General features: G+C 38.2%; 1 protein-coding gene across 2 annotated transcripts in view; it reads left to right on the top strand.

The window, feature by feature from the left end:
• CA8 (carbonic anhydrase 8) overlaps positions 1–22,771 on the top strand; it is a 48,492-nt gene that overhangs the window by 9,464 nt on the left and 16,257 nt on the right. Inside the window, exons 4-7 of one of the 2 annotated variants that reach the window (XM_032126203.1) lie at positions 10,856–10,951; positions 13,403–13,465; positions 14,803–14,851; positions 17,414–17,526. In XM_032126203.1, the coding sequence (XP_031982094.1) occupies positions 10,856–10,951; positions 13,403–13,465; positions 14,803–14,851; positions 17,414–17,526 (321 nt within the window). The remainder of the gene's footprint in view (positions 1–10,855; positions 10,952–13,402; positions 13,466–14,802; positions 14,852–17,413; positions 17,527–22,771) is intronic. The other variant, XM_032126212.1, reaches the window with a different exon arrangement.

The raw sequence follows: 22,771 nt of genomic DNA, 5'->3' as shown, positions 1-22,771 counted from the left end.
CATTGCACTTACCTACTAAAGTCTTTACAGTCTTCAGCATGAGGTTTTCTCTGTGCCTTGCTCTGAAATCAGATATCTACAGACAGTACACCCCTTTTCTGGCATTTCTTGAGAGAAGGTATCATGCTTTCAACACAGAAATTTATTTTTTTGCCAACTTTTCTTATTCTTTTCCGATGCTGTTTAACCTTGCCATCTCTTTTAATCATTTTCTTATTACCTTATCTGGGCTAAAAAATGAAGCTAAAGTATTTGTAACTGTAATGGAAGGCCTGGGAAACAGTGTGTTTTCCAGCGTGTCTCTCCCTCTTTATTCAGAGACCTACAAGCTGCAGAAAATCTGGGTAGGTGTGAATGGCAAGCAGAATTTAAACCATGATGACAGCAGTTTCTTTAATAGGACTATGATCCAAGTAATAAACTCTAAAAGATAAACAGAGGAGTAAATCCTGTTGCATTAGTTGGTTGCATTGATTGCCTGCTTGTGGAAAAAAATAATTAATTCCACTCATGTTGGCAGCACAAGACCTTTGAATGAAGGATATCTTGCCTAGGCACTCATGAATTTAACAGGAGGCAAAAAGAACAGATTCCAGAAGAGTTTATGTAGCATCATTCTGAGGTCTGGAACTCTGCTCAGAAATTGTCCAAGTTTTCTGGCGGAAAATTAACTTGTTACTAATAGTCTTGGATGATCTTCTAAATTTTGGAATCATTGCAGGTGAACACTCTTAGCTGTGATTAAACACAGGGTGCCTTATAAGGAAATGATGACATTCGTGTAATAGTGATATCCTTGACAGGTTATGAATAAGAGTAATAATTGTTTCAAGTAGATATTTTCATTGGACAGTATCTAATTTTTGAGGACAGAATTGTGGAAAAACACAGGAAAATCATGCCAATATTTAAACAGATGTTTCCAGTTTTGTTTTCTAAATCTCAGTGATTTCTACCAAAGCAATTTTTTACATGTTGTGTGGATGCCATTGAGGAATGTAATAACAACACTTAGCTTTACACAGCACTCCATGGACAAAATTTGTCTTAGCACCAATTCCAGGACTGTCAGTGAATTGTGTTATGTGGGATCCTAGCCCCAAATGTGCAGGTGTCTAAGTATTTTTCTGCATTTTTCTATGTACCATACACTCTGCAATCCTCTAATTGATGTGACTTCTGTTGGGATTTTTTGTAGTGGGACAAAACTGTGAGATCTTTGTCTCCTCCCAATATACAGGGAAACATGAAACCAGCAATGAGATAAAGAAAAAATTACCATCATTGTAAAAGCACACATGATCAGCTTATGACTCCTGAGATTGCTAGTGCTTTAAGTTCTTTCAGTGTTATATTTTTATTGTTGTTGAAGGTTAATTTGACCTAAGTAGGCACATGCAGTCTCTGGAGTATACTTTTGTTTTGGGTAATTTGCCATTATGAGCTTTGATTGGCCCTTGTTTTGCGCACTCACGTATAGTTTTAATTTTCAGGGATGCACCTATGTGCTTTCTATTGTGAATTCTTGAAAGTAGGTGCAAAAATGGGCTGATGTAGTAGCACAAACATGGTTTTATCTTGTCTAACACCTGAAAAAAATTTAAGTTAAGCCCTGTGGAAAAAGGTACACTTCTTTAGAGGTAGCAAATGTGCTTTCCCTTCTGTGTAAAATCTACAATATATTTATTGGATTGTGGAAGATATACAAGCTGACAGACACCAGGTCAAAGAAGAGTGGTGTTAACAGTGTGTACTGAAGCCTCTTTATCTTTGTGTCTGTTTTTTAAGAGTGATTTGAGTTTTGTGTGGAGAAGCTTTGTGGCCCATATGCACCTAAACCACTTTTGAGGTGGTAGTTGCAACTGTCTGTGATTTGTAACTTCTACCAAGATGGAGAATTTCAGTATTCATTGAAGAAATAGAGTTCAAACTCAAAATGACTGAGCAGAATAGGACAAACTAATAGGAAAAAATTTGCAAGTGAAGAAAAGTTGGGTGAAGGAAGAGAGAATGTGAAGACAATGAGGAGCGACTGAAGAGAGCAACCCTTCTCTGGGCTCCCTGTTCCACCTAAACTCAGTTTATTGGTTTAATTCTTCCAGAAGCTCAAGTAGTTGTGTTCTGCCTGTAATAGAGGTTTTGCATCAAATTTTCTTGCAGCCCTGCTGGGCTAAGATAAGATGTTCAGTTGCAGCCTGTTTGGTGGCACTGCATCCTTGTGGAGACAGGTGTGTAACCTTGGACAGAAGAGCTCTTAGCATACCCTGTTTGTGGTAGCAACAATATAGACTCTGACACTTTTTAAAAATATGTGATTCTTTTCCATTCCTTGAGCAGATTTGCAGCTTTGCCTTCTCCTTGCTCTACTTTCTTACACAATTGTCTTGCTGACAGTGCCTGTATGTGTGGATATAGAGGGTGCTATCAGACAACCCTTACAGAAAACTGTCCCCAACTCTAGCAGAATGGCTGCTTATGTAGCTTACGTACTTATTTCTGCTGTGAGAGAAGACCTTGTGTAGCCTATTAGAAGAGGGGACTTCAGAACAGGATTTAAACCTATTTTGGAGCTCAACAAGTTTGCTGTTCAAGTCTTTGCCACTTTTCTTGGCTGTGTGCCCTTGCTGTGATTTGCTTCAGCTGTATATAATTTTCTAACTTCTGCCATGATCTTTGCTGGCATTCTGCATGTATTTTGCTTCGGTTTCCTGCTGTCTTGGTTTTCCTATTTGGTTTTCTTTGGCACTTTGCCCTAACCACTAGGCCTAGCTGTTTTGCTATCTAAAACTTATCACTTGTTGAAGATGGGGAAAGGAGAGTCCTTATTTTGTTGTTTTCCATGCTGCATGCTTGGGTCAGGACCAGTTCCTAGACTGGCCCCAATGTATAAGTAAATACTCTAAAAAACAGAAGTAATAGCTTTCTGATGATAACCCCAAATTTTGTGTTACTTGTGCTAATGGTGCACTCATGGCCCTCAAGAGGTAAAGGATGAAACTTGTAGATCATCTGAAAGCTGAAAACCTTGGGAGGCTTCCACAAGTATTTGCTGTTATGCCTGAGTGCGTCACAAGCACAAATAATGTAATCCTTAGAACATCAGTGCAAAGTAGATGAGTTCTGGTATTGCCAAGGAACTGGTTGAAAACAAGTTCAAAGGGATTAAATTGTTTGGCCATGGTCACACATGAGGGAGAACTGACTCATGATTCCTAGATGCTCAAATTCTAGTAAGACTTTCAGACACTGTAGTGTTGGAATACCTAACTTGGGTTGTAAATCCGGGTTCAGTAATTTAACCACAGGGCTATCTGATGCCCTAGTCCATAGACCACACTGTTGTCAATGAGATACTGATCATTCCTGCCTTTTTACTGTTCCATCATTAAGCCATGTAATGAACCGAACTGGGGAACAGCTAAAGGTTAGCAAAGTTTGTGGAGTACATGGAACTATGGAAGGGGAGAAAAGTATAGCACACTATTATGCAATCCACAACACTGAAATTCAAGAGAAAACTGTTGGAGAAGCATAACAAAGTTTATTATTTCAAAGGAAGTTTAGCCAACGTTACAGGAAAACAAAAACCTGACTGAGTTTCCTAGAGGAGTGTGCTATGGAAGAACCACTGCTCACTGGATAACAGTCAAGATTATGACTTAAGAAGATAATATGCAGCTGCACATTCTCATATCTTAAGACAGACCATTACCTTTGAAACACAGAGAACTTTGGGATTCAAATCAGTTATTAACAAAACTTGGCAAATTAACAGGGAGGGAGTGTTTTCTGCCTTCATGAGACAATCTACCATTGAAAATTAAATTGGTGGTTTAAAACCTTCCACATACAGACAGTCTGATTTTAAATCCAAGACAACAGATTGCAGGCAACACTTTGGAACTGGACATGCTTTTATTAAATGCTTAGTCGTATAAATAACACTTCCAGAATTAAATACTTAACCTATAGCTCTTTGTGTTTTCTGTCTTCTTGATGATATTGCTAGTCTGTAATATCATCAACTATCCATCAAGGTCCAGTCTTTTTTCCAAGCCTCACCCTATCTAACTATGGAGCTACAAAAGCACATGCAGACACACACATGCATGCCCTCAGGCTGGCAAGAACCCAGACTGAAGGTATGATGGAGAGTCCTGTAGTAAAACCTTTGCTTTTTCCTTCCTGGCTTTCATATTTCAAAGGAAGGAAAAAGAAAGGCCTGAAAGTATATTTGTTTCTGTTAGCACAGGTAAAGGCAGACCCAGGGCATTTCAGCCTACATGTTTGCTGGGGCCAAACATGGTATCAGGGAACAATAAGCTGCTGTGGTGCTCCTTGCTTCACACACTGAGCAGAAACTTGGCACAGTGAAGAGCCTGACCAATGAATCTGACAGTAATAACTGTGTAGCTGTTTAGTTTCTTACTATTAGGTTGATATTGAAAGTTGGCAGCATAGAGACAGGGATATTTGGCCTTTTTCAGTCCTTCCCTTAGCTTGTATACTTACATTACTGTTAGAAAAATATTAATTTTGATTAATTCCTGTTTTATTTTAATCTCCTGTGTCTGCCAGTAGACACAAGCTGTGCTTGTAATTTCAAAAGTGAAGAAAAAATAAATACACACAGATGACAAATTATGTATCCTCAGTTTCCCCTACACCCTATGATGGTTTTGCCAGTGATTTTCCTAAGAAATAGGCAAGTTGCAGTTGCATTAACCATGAATATTCCTCTTTTGTTTATTATTTTTTTAAACCTTTTGGCTTCTTTTCCCAGAACAGAAAGAAGAGCACTTGTTGGATTTTTATGGTTCCCATTACTTTTCTTTTTAGCTTACTGTTTGTAGCTGTTGTGTTTTGAGTTTTTCCATGTACATCAGTACTTCCTGCTGTTAATTTCATTTTTTTAATGGACCAGTAGTTCTTTGTGTAAAATGAAATGAGGATGCTGTGTGTGATTAGACTTTTCAAAGGGAACAGAGATTCCTGTTTAATATTAGATGTTGCAATGTTTTTATTATTCTGTTATGTCGATCCTTCTTTAGTGAGTTCACCAAAAGAAACTGCAATAATGTTTCCTGAGATGCTGAAAATAATTCAATAGTCCCACCATTCATTACCTTTTGAGTGGCACATCTGAAGGTATGCCACACAATTGCTTAGACTACTTCTGCTTTCACTTGGCTGGCTCGTTTGGAAAGAGAATGGATTTTGGAAGGTGTCTTTGCAGTCCTTTCTGTTAAGATACAACAAAACCCCCTCTTTTTACAGCAGTTCTTCTTTCTTTCAAAGATGTTCATGGAGAGGGGAGCACCAGTCAGCAAAGGTTCTGGACTATCCTGGTGTCCCAGTCAAGCATTTGTTCAGCATGTTTTAGCAGTGAATTTAGCTTTTGACCTGAAACATGTAGTGTCTCACACTGAGATTGCAAAGCTGTTTAAACAGTATCTCCAGGATACCTTGTGCTCTGCTCCATCTTGATTTATGTGCACCTAATTTCTCTGATCTTAAATTACAAACTTCTTTGTTCAGGGAATGTCATCTTGTTCTGAACATACTTGGAGCCTGACGATTAATGCGCAGACTAGATCTGCTCGATCTTTAACACTTTCAATAAATTATAACAAGCAGAAGTTCAGCAGAAACTGTGCTTTCTCTTCTACATTATATTAGTCAGGAGATTTTTAATGCTAACAGTGTTGTCATCTGTTTTCATTGGCACTGCTTTCAGTTGTGTCTCTTAGTGGTGAAATTAGTGTTGCTTTCACAGATAGGCAAAGAGTTCCCTTAACGTAATTTTTTCATTACAATCATCTGTGTATGGAATTTTAAAGAGGATTTAAATTATACTGAAATTCAGTGGCAATTTGGCACCTATCCACTATAGAAGCCTTGAAAAATTCAAGTCTGGAAGCATAAACCAAGCGCACTTATTTATAACCTAATGACATTCTCATCCTCTTCTTCTTCATTTTGCCCAGAGTTCATGATCTAGTAATTATCTTCTATTTGCATTTTCATTTTCAAAGGAAGCATGTTTACTTTGACTGAACTTGTAATGTTTAACCATGAAGACTTTGTTACTTTATGGGTATTTGTTTCTTTGTTTTGTGGCATGAAGTATGTACACTTACTCTTGCTTCTCCTAAGATATTTTCAAGCAGCCTGTGTATCAATTCCAGTAACTTTGTTTTCCTAAACCTCTCCTTCAAGCTGTTAATAACTAACTTTCTGGTTTTTTAATCACTTTTCTGTAAGCTGTGTGCCCTGGTCATATCCTTGGTTTGGTCTCCTTGTGAGGATTTTGAACTTAATTACTGTATGTTATGGTCACTGCCAACAGCTTAGTCAATTGCTTCCTGAAACAACTCAGTGCCAGGTCAAGTATCAACTCATAAATTCTTGTGCACATGTAAAATAGCAAGACACAATTTTCCACATTTTGTTCTCCTGAGATGTTGCTTACGCAATATTTGTGCTGTTGAAATTACACATCATTATTGTAACACTAGACTGTGTTGCCTTCCATTATTACTAGTTAAAATCCTCAGCTTCGTTTCATCCCCCTCAATCCAGGGAAAAGCCTTCATGCTGGTCCTAGTTAGTAGCCAGAGTATGCCATTTTTACTGTTCCCTACTCCACTTTTATGGCATGTTGTGACTGGAACTGGAATATACTGATCCCTGGCAAACTTGGGTGAGTCCAGGAGAACATTTCTTATCTCCACAATCTTTAGCAGAGAAATTCTAAAATTAATTCTGCTTTAATTTACCTTAGAGATACAGATTTATCCCTGAGATGGTGTTTATGTGGAATCAAAAGGGAGTTTTGCTTTAATTTACCTTAGAGATACAGATTCATCCCTGAGATGGTGTTTATGTGGAATCAAAAGGGAGTTTCAGCTACGCTCTTTCTCAGCAGTGACAGAAAAAAATTTCTCAAAATCCTTGAGAGATTTGTTGAGAGGTGCCTTCTATCCTGTAATATTATTAGACTAAGCAGACTTTTCTGGAGCTTGTAATTGCTGGTTGCACAGCTAACAAGGAATAGCTGTATATCCTAGTTCTGAGCAAGGAACAAAGGTTACTACAAGATTAATTTACACATGATGCAGTATGCACTGAAGAAAGAAGCTTTTGTAATAATTAGCCTCTCAGTCAAGAGTGTAGAGAGTGGAAAAAATGCAATGGGTGATTGTGCCAGCTGCATAGATTCAAGCAAGCCCACTGAAGATTGTGTCCCAATCAGATATTCTAATAGATCTAAAGAGGAATTATTTAAAAATTATGGTCTTCTACTGTGCAGAGAGCACAAACAAGAGCCTGTTAAACAGAAGAATCCTCTATGCCAGAAGCTCTTGCCATACGGGCTATGGTTGCCAATTAAGTTGAGGCAGGACCTACATCCAGGTTGGGCAGGTGTTTCATGTTGCCTCTTGCTGCCTGAGCTGCCAGTGGTTTTCTCAGGCCCCTGTAGAGCCTGGTTCTGGTGCCAGGGGTTCAGGACACTTTCTACTATTGGCACATTTCCCCTAGACTCCTATGGAGCGTGAGCTTGGTGCTCTGTTCCAAACTGCCTGACTTAGCCAGTGGACACACAGCACAGTGAACAGTGTTTTATAGGGATCCCAATAGCAAATTAGGGTTTCAGTAGTTTAGCAGTAAGTATTCATAAAGAAAGGAATTATAGCATATGAGCTGCTTTTTATGGCAGCAGGACATTCCAGACTGAGCAGGTTTACAGCAAATTCGTGACATTAAGATCATACAAGAGTGCAGAAATGTTGGAGCAGAGTCTTTCTCCTCCTCTTACCATTAATCAGATACGTCATAACAGATGATGAGCCATGATTTATTTCAGAATGTATTCCTGTAAGGAATTAGCCTGTGTCATGTTTGGTCTGACATTTGGGTGACACAAGGACACCAGCACGTCACAGTAAGGGACAGAGCTAGTAGCAACTTTCCTGACATTGTAAGAGTTGGGCAAGCTTAGTTGAAAGTAAGCTTAGGTGAAACATGGCCATTCACACTGGTGGATGACTGAGGAGGTCTGAGATAGAGGCATCATTCAGGAGGCAATCAAGAGATGCTAATCTGGCAGGCACAGACCATTCATGCCTGGGTTCCCAAACAGAGAATCCTGAGGAGTGTGAAAGATCAAGAGGCAAGGGACGCGGGTTGCAATAGGAGAGATTCTGATTAGGTAGAAGGAGAAATAAATTATGGGGGAGGTCAAGCACAGAACAGGTTATCTGGAGACCTCCATCGTTGGCTATATGCAAAAGTTAGTTGGACAAGGACCTGAACAACCTGACCTGACTTTGAATTAGTAGCTAACTTTGAAGTTGGTGCTGCTGCGAAACACCTGAACTTCAGAGGTTACTTCCAACATAAATTATCCTGTCATTATATATTTTACGTGTGAGCTGGGAAAGTAAGGTCATCAACAGAGCTTAAAAGATCATTTTTGCTCTTGGTGAGTTTAAGACCCTGCAGATTTCCACAGAGTAGTCAGTGCCCCAGAGAGGGAAAAAATGTACATTTTTGTAACTGTGTTTTTTATTGAGAGACACTGGTTTCCAGAACTGATAAATGTGCTATGTCATATAGAGAGACTGATTCCTGCTGGAATCTGTCATCCCAGGACTCCAATTCTGTATAAAAATCTTCTATCAAGCCTTTTCATATTGACGTAGAAGGTATTTCTGTGGTAGAGAAAGGAATGGATTTAAGGGGTAGGGTTTTCATTTGATCAATGTTTATTGATTTTAAAGCCAGAATCTCAGGTCCTTACTCAGTTATGAGAAAGTCTTGTTTTGAGACAGGCCCCTTGTTAATGTCTGTCAGCTTTTCCTAAAAAAGGATTGGGTTCAGTAGTCTTTTGGTTGAGTGGGGACTGGATGAAAATTGAGAAGTTTCTTAGAATGTGTTCCATACAGAATAATCCTTCCAGAGGGTTTGTTCTGCTACCTGGAATGATTTCTTAATCTTCACTGTGTAGGAGAGTGTCTCCAGCTGTTCACAGAGAAAATCAACTTTATCAGCACTTTATTATCATTTGCCTTCATGAATTTTCAGTTTATCTGATTTTAAAGAAGTTGCTGCTACAATTCTTTGATTACAGCTGTAATGTTAAAAGGCTCAAAATTATTATTTTTTCAAGAGAAAAGTAGATTTTTTGAGTGCTAAGGATTTTCTGATTGCCTTCTGATGTTTTTGTAAAAATAACTGTCTGGCATGTCAAGCCAGCCACTGATAATCAGTAACAGCGTAGCTGACTCATTTTGGTTGTGTAGAACCATCATAACTACCAAGTATCAAAACATTACCCACAAGGTGAGCAGAGCCTTTTCTGCCAACCTGACATGTGTGGCTGCTTTGTATTCTGAATGAAAACTACACCATGGGAAGCTGCCAACGCACTGCAGCTGATTGTTTAAAAACCCCTGCATAGTTATGTTCATATCAGGGGCTGGCACCACTTGTGAGTGTGCACTTTTCAAACAGGTGTCTCAAATAAATGTAAAAGTGAAGGTTAACAAAATATAGGACATTAATAGCCTCTGTGATTATTCCTAGTTGTGAGATATAGATTCATGGATATGATGTTGTCCATGTGCATGGGCATTATATCACATTGACAATTTCAAGATTTGTGAAAGTACTCTGGTCTTTGTGCACATCTGATTCCCATAAATATTAACAAGAGTTATAGGCCATGTTGTTTGTGATCTGTACTCTCAAGACTTCAGATTTTGTAGTGTTTGTAGACTTGTTGCTATCTTTTTTTGAAACTGTTATCTGATGTTTATATCTGATGTTCTATTACAAATAAAAAAGAACACACAAAAGAACAGCTCTAGAGAACCACAAATACACAGGATAAAACATGGTTTAAAAAACCCACACACTTTACTACAAACACTTACTACTTCCTTGCTACCTCACTGTCTGAATGACTTTTTTTCATGTACTTCCCTCCCTCTCTCCTTCCCTTTTTCTCTTTCCAGCTGTCACTCTGTTTTCCAGCACTATTTTTTTCCTCTCTTCCCCCATCTCCCTTCCCACCTTCCTCCTTCCCTCCCCTCCCTTCTTTCCTCCCTTTCCAACTTCCTGCTGGTCTGTCTTGCAGCACTTTTCTCAAACACCACTTCCCAAATCATGCTGTGACACTTCACTGGAACAGACTTTGTGTTTACTATCCAGTGTCTACTGCCTCCCATGTATTAATGCATTAACTCCTTTGCTCTTTACCATCCCTTTCTTTCAGCATTATCCCTAAGGTGGTCCTCAAACCACTTTTCTCTGCTTGACTTTCTCTATGTTTAACCTTTTCTGAAATCGCTTCTACTCTTACTACTGACATTTGAGTGATTCATCTTGGGAGGTAGTGTGTGAGACAAGTGGCGTTATGATAGTACAGTCAGTCAGTCAAAGGTGTGTTTGGACAGCCTGTGTCCATAATAATTCTCCTACCTTGGGAGAGAGCTGGCTGGCTGGGAGGCAATGTTGGTGGATTTCATTAGCTGACATTATTTCAGAATTCAGATTGAAGGAGTTGTTAAATCATCAACAGTATAGTCATTCACACCTTTGATGTGCATTTTTAGTAACTGGCTACACATCACTTTATCTGCAACTTTATCTGTGTCTTATCTTGGTGTTCCTGATATTTACAGTAGTAAATCCATTTATCCCTACATGCACAGCCATGAGCATACACATATGTGTAGTCATGCATGTGCACACACAACATGCTGAGGCTTTGTTAATTGATGTTAATTTCTGGTGTGTTTAATTACAAATCATATTTCTCTATTGCTCTATTTGCACTGCTTTGTTTTAGCTTCATCTAATGCACTGGAACTCCACACTGTACAGCAGCATTGATGAGGCAGTAGGGAAGAAGCACGGCATAGCAATTATTGCTTTGTTTGTGCAGGTAAGTTTCCTGTGTTACACTTGTTACAATGCACTGCCATTTGTCTGAGGGTAATGAGGTCCTTTCCATGTTATTTAATTTTTAATGATTTCATAACAGAAAACAATGTATGACTGCTGGTATTCTATTTGAAAGATATTTTTCAGTCGTGTCTTCTATATGTGAGCTAAGCAATTAATTCTTGTTTAAACAGGATATTGGAAGTATGTTAGTTAAAGAAGGGATAATACATAGTTAGGCATGTTTCTGTGGCTCTGGCTATAAGCAGACATCCAATCTCCATTACTCTGAAGGCAGGGTGAGGGCTTTCAGGAGGTACAAGTGATTCACTATGTCTGTGATGTATTTCTTTTTATTACTGGCCAGGTCTGCTGTTCAGGGATTGAGGAAATAGACAGAGGAGAGAAGGAAATAGAGGAGAGGAGGAAAGATGAAAAAATAAGGCCTACTAACCCACTGGCACTTCTGAAAAGTGGTAGTAGAATTGTGCTTTCCTGAACACAGGGACAAGTGTGTTTCCTCACACAGGACAAATGCAAGGTGGAGTCATATTACTTCTTCAGAGATTGAGTGTTAACAAGACTTGCCAGAGACCCTCAGAAAAGCCTGCAATGAGGAGGCTTAAAGTTTCGTGGGGACAATGAAATTTGGGAAGTTAGCACTAATATAATTGCTCTTGAAGGTTTATCAAGGTCTGCACCCTATAAAGATTTTCAGATTTAGTTCTCAAACACGAGATTCTCATCTTCCTCATGAGAAATGGCAAACTGTTTTATTTAAATGGGTTTGGAGGAAGAGGTTCGGAGTTCATGCTCAGATCAAATGGATCTTCTTTCACAGTGATATTATTAATTTGTCATATTTCATAATGAGTTTATGAGTGCCTTTGAGCTTTACCTCTGAATTTAAAGGTACATTGGTTACTGCCTCAACACTCAGATAGAACTGCTAAAAATGGAAGTTAGAAAGTCTTCAGTTTTGTGTCCTAGAGGGTTGTGTGATAATTGCTTATGTAAGTCACCTTCTCATTACAGCAGAGGTAACCTTCAAGACAGTTAGAAAGTTACATAGAAGTTCTTAAATAAATCTGAAACTTCAATGATACATTTTCCATTTCTGGTCTCTCACTTGCATCAGTGGTCTTAAGCATTCCAAAAAGACTTTTTCATTAGCCAAGAAAGGCATCATATAATTACAATCGACCAAGGAAAAATAATATTTGAACTATTTATTAAAGGAACAGGGAGAGGAAATTTGGTGACCATTTTTTTCTTGGTAAAGGCACGAAAAAATAATTTTGTACCACAGTTCTCAAAATACATTATTTTAAGGTCAGTGAAAATATTTTCACTGACTTAAGTGACAGCCCTTGGGGATTAACAATTTAGAAGCAGCATCTTTGAAGTGGCTTCAATATCTTTTATGCACTTTGAAGGTTTTAAATTGAAATTCCATTCTAAAACAAAAGAAAATGCTCTTAAATTCCTAGAAATAACAAAGTACCTTTTGTTGACATTCAATTGTTTCCTTCCAGTGGCTACTGTGTCATTCTATTCCAAGAGAAACAAAAAGCAAACAAAATTTTCAGGGTCTAGCTCTCCCATTCTCACTCATGCTGGCTTATTTCCTCACCTCATGTATGTACATGTTGGCAAAGAAATCCAGTGGAAGGCCACTCTGCATCTCATGATTTTGACAATGTTTTCTGAAGGCAAAACTAGGGTCCTGCAGTGGGTGATTTGAGTCAGAAGCAGCTGAGTTTAGTGTGCAGGGTGAGCAGCATTGATATAAAATTAGAATCTCTTATATCAGTGTGTTTCTTTAGAGCCTCATTTTCTGTGCCTTACAGGCGTTTAGTAGAGGCAGTGCTGCAGCCTGCCGGGAGCCTGGCTTTCGCTGGCAGAATCCCAGAGATGCTGGGAGAGAGGGAATCTGCCATTCTCCACTCTGCAGGCAGGAAAAAACTCCCCCGAGCTCCAGAGATACCTTGGGAGAGATTTACAATGCTATGGGAACAGATTCAAAAAGTGTCTGTTGTGCTTGTTCACTCTGTTCCTTTCTGTGTACTTTTCTGACAAAAACTGGTAAGGACAAACTGTATCCTTGGCATTTATATGCCACAATGCTGCACAATCTTGACTCCACATAGAGTGGATGCTGCAAAACAGGGTTAATCAAAACTTAGCAGACTTAATTATGACTATTTCTCTTGTTCTGTAAGTTTCTGTCTCTGCTTTAAAGTTATTTAAGCCCTGTTTACTTTTGGCTGGTGGTTTTATAATGATTTAATTTTTTGGAGTTGTCATGTATCTGTGTATTTGATTAACACAAGGTTGTGTAGCTAAACTAAAAACAGCTATAGTACTTACTGTTCTGGTTGACCTGTGTTTTGCCTCACAGTTTCTGAAATACCAAGATACTGAAACTCACCTTTGCTTTGCTGTATTTCAGATAGGAAAAGAGCATGTGGGCCTAAAGGCTGTAACTGAAATTCTTCAGGACATCCAGTACAAGGTAAGGTGTTTCTGAAGCAATGCTTCCTTCAGTGAGTAGAGAGACAGTGAGAAAAGGGTCTGTATGGAGCCAAGAGAAAGATTTCATATGTGTCTGTAGTAAAACCACATGTAATAGCCATCATTTCGTGGCCTGCATGAAAGCCTCAGCATTTTACAGTATTCAGATAATATACATTTTTAGTACTTCTTCCCTTTTCTGATGGCCAGCAAGTTTGATCTGTACCAGTAACTGATTGCAAGTCCTACCTTTACAGTGATTTTCATGGAGTTAGTGTGAGTGCAAGCACTGCAACATGCTTAGTGAACACCAGAAGCCATATCTCCAAACTTACCTGGTTTTAATTTGTAGAGGAAAAGAACAGATGAACTGAGCACCCATATTAACTTGCAGTGGGAAATCAGCAAAAACACAATGTTGACTTGCCAGGTGGATTGTGTGTGGGGATCCTGAAGGACAGATAATAATCCTAGCGGGACTGAGGAGATATGAGTGCTCTCCAAAATGTTGATGCTATCTTAAATGATCTTGGGCAAGTTACTTCCATCTCTGCTTCATGATCTGTAACATAGAAATAATCATACATACCTTTGACTTTAAAAGGATTTTGAGATGCATTGATGACACTTTTTTTATTGGTCTGAAGAGATTAACCATTCACTTCAGCAGATGCTGAAGTGTAGAAAAATAGGAAAGAAATCAAAAATCTTTCAGTCAAATAATGTATGGTAAACTTGAGTCATGATGTTAAGTATTAAAAACTCTTTGTTTATGAAAGAGACAGGGAAAACAATAGTGTATGGACTCTGTAATTTCATTATTGAGACAACAGCCAAGCAGAGGAAGGTCATGAAAGGCCTCACCATTGTGTGACTGTGTTATAATGGTGACTTTCAAAGGGTCAGCATCAAACACACTTTGGCATACATAACACTTTTGTGCATTAAATATGTGGAGCTTTATTTTATAAAGTGTTATCCACATCAGTGAAGGAAAATCTCACTTTGGCCCTTGTTTTTTTAACTCTTTTGGTATGAAACCCCTGAATTTCATGTAGAGAATTTCAAGGCTGGGACCTGGAAGAAGTCCAGGTGCTAAAGGCAGAAAGTTAACAAATTGCTGTGATAAGCTTAAAAATTATGTAAAAAATAGAATAAAAATATGTGTATGTGCAAGGAAAAATGCAATGATGATTAAATGGGGGCTCTTAATGAGGTTGCTTTCCACAGGAATTCAAGGTTTAATGTTATAAGAACACAGAATGCGTTATATCTCAGCATTCATCAGCATTTTAATAAGAAACTAGAGACGAGATTGATTTGTATTCATTTTTTCAGGGAAAGTCGAAAACAATACCCTGTTTTAATCCCAACTCTTTATTGCCAGGTAGGTGCCTTTGCTTACTTTCACGTGTGTGGATTAGTAGCTGATTGCAGAGGCTGAGACAATCTTAATCTAAAGCCTAGCCTAAACTGCAAGCCTGAGTGTGTCCCATAAGGTAGTAATGCATTTTGGTAATGCACATCCTAACAGGGATAGGGATGAAGTCCCGTTGGAATTTACTGTAAATCTGCACCTTTGCCATGTGAGTGGGATGCGATACCGTAGTCTGTCCACCGCTGGCAACACCGTGGCTAGCTTTGTTGAGGATTTATCATCCCATCTAGAGAGCCAGCTGTGTGTATTCCTTTCTCTACTTTGGCATAAAATAGGAAGTGTAAGGCTACCCACTTAACAAGGTGGTTTTTGTCAGCATCAAAAGATAATGCCATAATGCAATGAGAGTTGCATAGCATAGAAGGAGTAGTGACAAAGGGAGGCAAATTCAACTATATGGCTAAAAGTTAAAGAGTAACTGTAAGAAATGTGACTTTTAAAAAAATACATTTCTAAAAAGAAATGTTTCTGCAAGGGATCCATCTGAGCTAAACTCTGACATAGTGGCAAGATCTTTAATTTTTCAAAATAGCCCAGGTCTACATCAAACTATATTAATTATATCAAAAGAATATTGTCTAGATTGCAAAGTCAAGTGCTCAGCAATTAGGAATTGCAGGAATTAAGGCAGCCTGTGCCTCTCACGCATATCCATTATGAAACATCACCTGATTGCATGACCATAAATTATTTTTTACAGGACCCCTGCCTCACAGTTCCTGTTTGATGCTGATCAAGTCACATAAACAAAAATTTTCACAAGTCGTCTCTAACTATGTGTTCCTCATTTTCTAGGTGCCCGACTTGAGATCATGGGGTCTGATTTGCAGAAGTGCTGAGTGCTTACACCTCCAAGAGAAGTCAATGGGAGCAGTGCTCTGACTGTATTAAGTGCTATAGAAAGTTAACCACTCTGAGAAATCAGGTTCTAAGCATGCCATATTAAACACCTCAAATGAATAGATGCATTTGACATTAACTTCTCTGTGCCTCAGTTTCCCAGCTTTAAAGTGAGGGGGTAATCTGTCCTTCCTCACCACAAAAGGTATGGGAGGATAAATTAATTCAGGCACTGGAGAAATTAGTGTATTAAAAATATGAAAAATATTGAGAAAATATTCTTACAAGCAGGATTTGAATAGTATGGGAAAAAGAAGACCAAGTGCTTCATATTGTACTCAGAATTCCAAATAATATTATGTACTTTTCAAGACAGAATCATCCATCTTTGCAAGTAAATGATGAAAGGTTCTCCAGAAAAGACACACATGATCATATAACAACACTGTGTTAAAATACATGCACAGGATGGGCTGAATTAATTCTTGCAGTTCTTAACTTTCGAGTGTTTGATAATGCAACTTGCTGTAAATGGATTTGCTACATAATTTCCTAACTGAGAGAGAAAATTACACCAACAAAAAATCCATTCACTGACAATCACAGGCTTCATTAGCAAGATTTAATTCTAGTGATATTCCTCTGAGCTAGTAGAGAAAAGACAGCAACAGGTTAGTTCAACCAAGCAGGTTTACTTGTTTCCAGCCTCCCATTCTGTCCTTGTTAAGCTAGTCACAACCTTTCCCCTGGCTCTCCATGCCATGATTAACCACCCTTTGTCTCCATTTTCCCTCTAGGTTTGTTTCTTCTCCCCTCTTTTGCAATCAGGCAGTTTCTTCTCCATACTTCATAGGCTGTATGGCCTACAGCAGCAAAGGAAAGCCCCGTGCAGTCCCACTTATGAAGTGGTGTGATTGGAATCTCTGACAAATTAAAATAATTAAAATCAAATGTCTTGAATGTAGAGTTAAAACTCTGCATGGACAAAATATTGTACATTTTCTTCAGCAACAACTGTTTATTCTAACAGTTATTTATAAACCTATTAATACATTTATAAACTTAAAAAATTATGTAATTTTAAGGTAAACCTTGATGTTTTTCCTGCTCTGAAATTCAGCTCACTTTTCCAAAGGTAGGAAGCACCAGTGCATCTCAAAAAATGTCACCAGAATTGCAAAGTGAAAAGTTTTTCTTCAGCTGAATTTTCATTGATTTTTTCTAAAAAAAAAAAAAAAAAAATTAGTTCTTGAGACAGATCTTAAACATGAAGTCAGTTAAAATTTGATCACCGCAGCCCCTCTACCTTCAAAACTCAATGTCTCTTTTAGCTTTTGACATTAACAGGAATTCTTTCATTCCCATAATATTGCTTATTTGCTGTGTTAAAGAGCTGTGGACTTGTTATTTTCCATACCTATAAAGCAGCATTTTTGTATTTAAAATGCTCATCTGCAGGGAAAGTTACTGTAATATAATGACCACAAGCTCATATATATTCATATGAGGAAGTAGTGGGCAGTGCTTGGCAGGTTATAAATTCACACCTTAGCTTGCTGCTTACTAACTTCATCATGTGAACGAGCCCACAGCTGTCATAAGCTGTCATAACGGAAAGACACCATTAACTTCCTTAATGCCATTAAAATTCCACATTGGTTTTCATTTCAGATCCTCTTCTGCGTGACTACTGGGTGTATGAGGGCTCTCTAACCATTCCACCCTGCAGTGAAGGTGTCACCTGGATATTATTTCGTTATCCTTTGACTGTGTCCCAAGTGCAGGTAACAGCTGTGCTTAAAGTGACCTTGGAATATGGTTAAGAGCTAAAGGTTATAGCGTGCAAATATATATATCAGAATGTTATGTCTGTTCTCCTTAAAGATCCCATTAGATCGGTACATGGCTTTTCCAGTAAAGGTTAAACCTTTTGAGTCACTGAAAGCAACGCAAAGGTCAGAGATGAAAAACCTTGTTATCATTTATCATCTGCATTTAAAATAATTCTTATATTTAAGTGAACGAAAAGGAAAAAAAGGAAGTCAGTGGGCAAAAGAAATTCAATTCTTTGTAACTGTAAGCTTTCAAATATCACTGCTTTTTGATGTTAAAGGAACAAAAACGCACAGGAGGCACTACGTCCTGGAGAATGAAAAATGTTAATGTAGTACAGACTGGCTAGATTGCATTGAACTATATTTAATTTATCTGGCTCTTTTTAAATTCAGTTTTACAATAAATGTCAAACAGAAACTACCTATTTAAATTTGATTTCACACGTATGTATTTTAAAGTGTTCAGGGTTTTTTTTCTTAAATTAAATCTAACAGTTGTGAGCCTTTCTACATAAAACTTTTCAAATCTGTTTACAAATAATCCCAGGAAAAACAATGAAAACTCCCAATGAATATTCTCTCACAGTCTGTGAATCCCAGCTGGAGAAATGTGCGTTTAATTTAAGTGAAACTACCTAGAATCCCTGAAGCTGAATGCATTTATTTTCATTGCCTGCTCTGAAGCATGTGAAAAAAGTATAAAAGGTGATAAATTCAGATTTAAATTATTTCAGCTTTAATCATTTAAAATTTTGCTAGTGTTGCCAGCCCAATATTTTAACATCTTTTACAATTTAAAATTGGCAATGTTTCTTTTCTTATGGAAACCGAATTCTAGGTCTAATCACAGGATAAAGGCAATAACTCCCAGTAAGTTATTTGTCTAGTAGCTGCAACTTAAATGCATCCCATCATGAAAGTGTTATTTATTTATGAAAAGGTAAGACTTGTGGCTGCTTACTACCGAGTAAATGCATTACTTACAACATTACTTACAGCAATGAGTAAACAGCATTCTGTTAGCATTATTAGATTCAGAATAACTTTTAAAGACAGTGCATTTTGTAACTTGTCATCTAATTGTCCAGATATGATACTGATAAATAAGGGGACTTAATCAGATTTACAAAGTCCGCAGCTGAGACATAGTATTATATTGCTGGTTGCAGATTTTGTAGTCTCTGTTCCCTTTTAATCCACTCAGTGCACAGAGGAGAGTTGAGTTTAAGCCATCCACATGTAGTGGGAGACAGCAAGAGGGTGAACGAAAGAGGAATTAAGAAGGGAAATGCAACTTTAGCTAGTATTATTATGTACTAATTTACCACAAGAAAACGAGATGTTGGAATATAGTGTGAAGGGGATAAGGCTCCTGAAAAGAATATTGTGCCTTCGGAAGAGTGACCATAGTGCCTGGGGCAAAGACGGAGATTCACAACCATGTTAGGTGAGGGGTAGCTGGTTTGTGTTGCTGCATTACTTTGATAGGTATAAACTCAGTCCAAAACCATTGCAGTGATGAAGGGCACGCAAGTCACGGAGGAGCTTTTCCCTCCCTGTGGCACTGTATGTGGGTGAGATGTGGCACTGGAGTCGAGTGATGGATTGGAGCAGACTTACGCCAGTATGATCCACTATGCTTGTCATAGATAAGCATCAATTAGAAAAAAATTCCTCACTGATATTTATGATTGCAACATAAAAGTTAAGGTTGTGCAGGAAAGACAATTATTAAGATCATGAAAGGCTTTTGCCAAGGTGGGATAAAATATTATCTTTCATCAGATATTGCTTTCAGATGTCAATTAAAAATAAATATGGGGTAAGTGAGAGGAGGTGATTCTGGGATTCATAAGTCGAAAGGTACAGTGAGGTCTCCATGATGCCCAAATATTAAGATTTTGGCGGTTCTAGAATATCTTGCTATAGCCTAAAATTCCAAGATTTTAAATTGTAATCAGCCTTTTGGCTTCAATGAAATATGTGGCCTCTTTTGTGCATGCTGTCATGAGTGCCTGTGAGAGATTTCATTTAATCTCAGAACCGCAGAATGATTGGGATTGGAAGGCACCTCTGGAGATCATCTATTCCAAATGCCCTCCTAAAGCAGGTTCATCTAGAGCAGGTTGCCCACGAGAGATTAAGCAGAGATTAGAAATGCAAGGGCTTTTGTCTATGGAAAATAAGAGGATGTAGTATAGGATATACCATTTTGAATCTTCCATGGAAGGCTGGTAGAGGCACTTAATTTTATTAAGACAGCTTCTAGTATTAAATCATAGATTTCAGTGCAAATGCATTTCAAATGGGTTTAAATACATTATTTTTACATGTGTCATTACCTTGTAGAACTTCCTTCTTTGGGATACTGATGAAACGTCAAGTGCTTTATGTAAATACTAGCAGCATCTGTGGTTATAGACAGAGAGAAATAAATTCAAGGCTTTCTATTTTCATTTTTCAGGCCATGAAATAATCAAGCTATGAGTGTCAATAACAAGTAAATAAAGAATTAGATAGTATTATATAGAATAAGTTTTATTTCTTTCCTCTGATCAAACTAGTTTATATATTGGAGATGATACTAATTTTCTGCAATTAGCACAGCAATATTAATTAGCTTAACAAACTGTGGGTCATAAGGGAAAAATGAATAAAATTGCAATTCTAGTTCATGGTCACACTCATAAGATATTTTCATATTTTGTTATTTTGAAACAATGAAGTAACTATTTTGACATAGGCACAGTAGGCTGACCATTACAAAGTAGAGAACCTTTTTTTTTTCTCCTAAAGACATTTTCAGATAGTAAAGTTCAGCTGATGAGTTGATATACTACTAATCTAAGTCAATGTTAAGTGAAAGGAGTTCTGAGTGTGCTGGTTATATGAATAGCAAAAGAGCAGTCCAGGACTGCAGCAGCAGGATGTGCTTTCCTGGAATCCAATGCTGTTTCCTTACTGGAAGTAATTTTCTTTGCCATGAGACTTCACTTCCATCAAAGAGCTTTTTCCTTCCTGGGTCATTCTGTGTGTATTCCTGTCCTCCTATTGTAATTTTTGTCATCCTCACTTGACTTATGTTGAAATACACTAGCTCAGAAAAAACTGTGTTGTTTGTTTCTGTGAGATACCTCCCACATGCATGCACACTGCTGAAATGCAGTGGGAGAAAACTCCCTCCTATTAGGCCAGTAAAGAGCAGGAAATAGTTAAAAAAGACTTGGTCATGCTTCTCTCCACTATATTTTAAAACAATGGAACATTTGTGAATAATGTGCTTTGTGGTTCACTGAAGCCCAGAACAAGTACATTGTCTAAAATGATGCAGAAGGAGCTGTTGTTCTGCTGTATTCATTGTCAGAGTTAACTGGTTTTGTATTGAGTGGCATGGTCTCTAGTCCTTTTGTCTACCTCATTCAGAATCAAAAACTCCTAAAGGACAGAAATAGTAACTAGCATATGGAGCTGTAGTGGAAATTGTGCAAGATTTATGTAAACTGTAAAATAAAGAACTCACAGCTTCATGGTATTCTGGGTGCTGGGAATTAGGTCCGTGTTCTTGGCAGGTGTCATGGAGATGTGAAATTTTCAAGCAGAAGGATAATGGTTCTATACCTCATATTGAATAAATGTTTATAGAAAGCATGCAAATTCTTAGTTTTGTGTGCTCTGTTTTTCAGCAAATATGTACGTGAAACAGAAGAATGCAGTGGTCAGGATCTGAGTACAATGAGTGGTAAAAAAATTCTACAAAATGTGAACATAAATGGTTTCACTCAGTAGATATGCAACTGTTCGTGTTGTGGATTTGCCTCTACACTGGTTAGAACTTAATCCTGAATTTCAGTGTGAACAGGCTTAGGTCATCCTTAATGTCTGCTGGGCATGAGAAGAACTTTTGTAAGTGACTATTCCTGGTAAAAGCATGTGAATATCCAAGGGTGCTTAGCCATATGCCTCTAAAATATCTGTTTCCTTGGTAGTCCTGCAGGGTGTACTTCACAGCATTGACTTATGAAGGGTTGGGAGAAGATGGTAAGCAGTGAAACAGGATGAGCAGGGCACACATATTACCTGGCCACATGGAAATTTAATAGGGAAAGTAGTGTTGGCACAGCTAGTGTCCTTTTCTGGCAGAACTACTTCAGAGTGGAGCAAACCACCATGTGTCATGGCAGTCTTAACCATGGAAGGAACAACTAAACCAGGAGGCTGTTGAGCCCAGAAGCAATTCCCCCTCAGAGCAGGGCTACAGTTCTTGGCTTCCCTAAAGACTAAAGAGCAGGCACAGAGATCAGGTCAGTTCTACTCTCCTGACTGAAGAAACTGGAAGCAGCTTTGTGAGGAGTACCTCCTGGAGAAAGATTTCACTGTGGGAACTGGGACGGAGCATTTGTAGTTACAGTAGGAGGCAGCTCACAAATGCCAGCTTTGCAGAGAGTCTGCTCTTCCCTCTCCTTCATCTGTGTTTGTTTGAAGTATCTCATTCTCACAAGATCAAACAAAAGCCACATTTTTGTAAAGTGCTCCTTCCTAAACTGCAATTATCTCAGACTTTCCAGAGTTGACTCAGATGGTAGAAGAGGATGCTTTTACAAAACTCCTTCAGTGATTTACCAGTCCTTGAGTTCTGAAGACTTTTTCAATTCCAAGCTGGTAGTGGGTTTGTTTTCAGTTTGCTTTAAACAACAACAACAACAATCTTCCATAACAGGATTCTGCCTCTAAAAGCACCTTCAAGGAGCTTTTTTCATTTTTGCAGTCTAAGCTGTTGCCTTATATCTCAGCTGCCAGAAGCTGAGTGTTGATTTCCAAGCACACTGTTTTTTTTAAGGAAAATGAAGCAGAGATGAGCTAGCCTCTAAATCAAGTAAATAAGTCTGTATCAGTACTGCAGTAGAGTGGAAAACAACGAGGGCAGTTGTCTTCCAGGTTGCAGTAAGAAAGTATTCTCTGTAGGCAGAATAAGAATAAAAGTGCCATTACCTGCTGTTTAGTACCTCATTTAATTTAATTCTGGAATCATGCTTACATTCTCCCTGTAATATTTCCTAGGGTGTTTTTCATGGAGAAATTAACTCTATAATATCCTAGATGTTAAAATGATTGCATACTCCAGGCTCCATTTTGCTTTATGTGTATTTGCAGTTTCAACTTAGAAACGAACTGCATCGTGAGGCATCACAGGGTC

Source organism: Corvus moneduloides, chromosome 1 (genome assembly GCF_009650955.1).
Source record: "Corvus moneduloides isolate bCorMon1 chromosome 1, bCorMon1.pri, whole genome shotgun sequence".
Taxonomy (NCBI): Eukaryota; Metazoa; Chordata; class Aves; order Passeriformes; family Corvidae; genus Corvus; species Corvus moneduloides.
The sequence above is the reverse complement of the archived record's forward strand: the minus strand, read 5'-3'. Positions and strand labels throughout refer to the sequence as shown.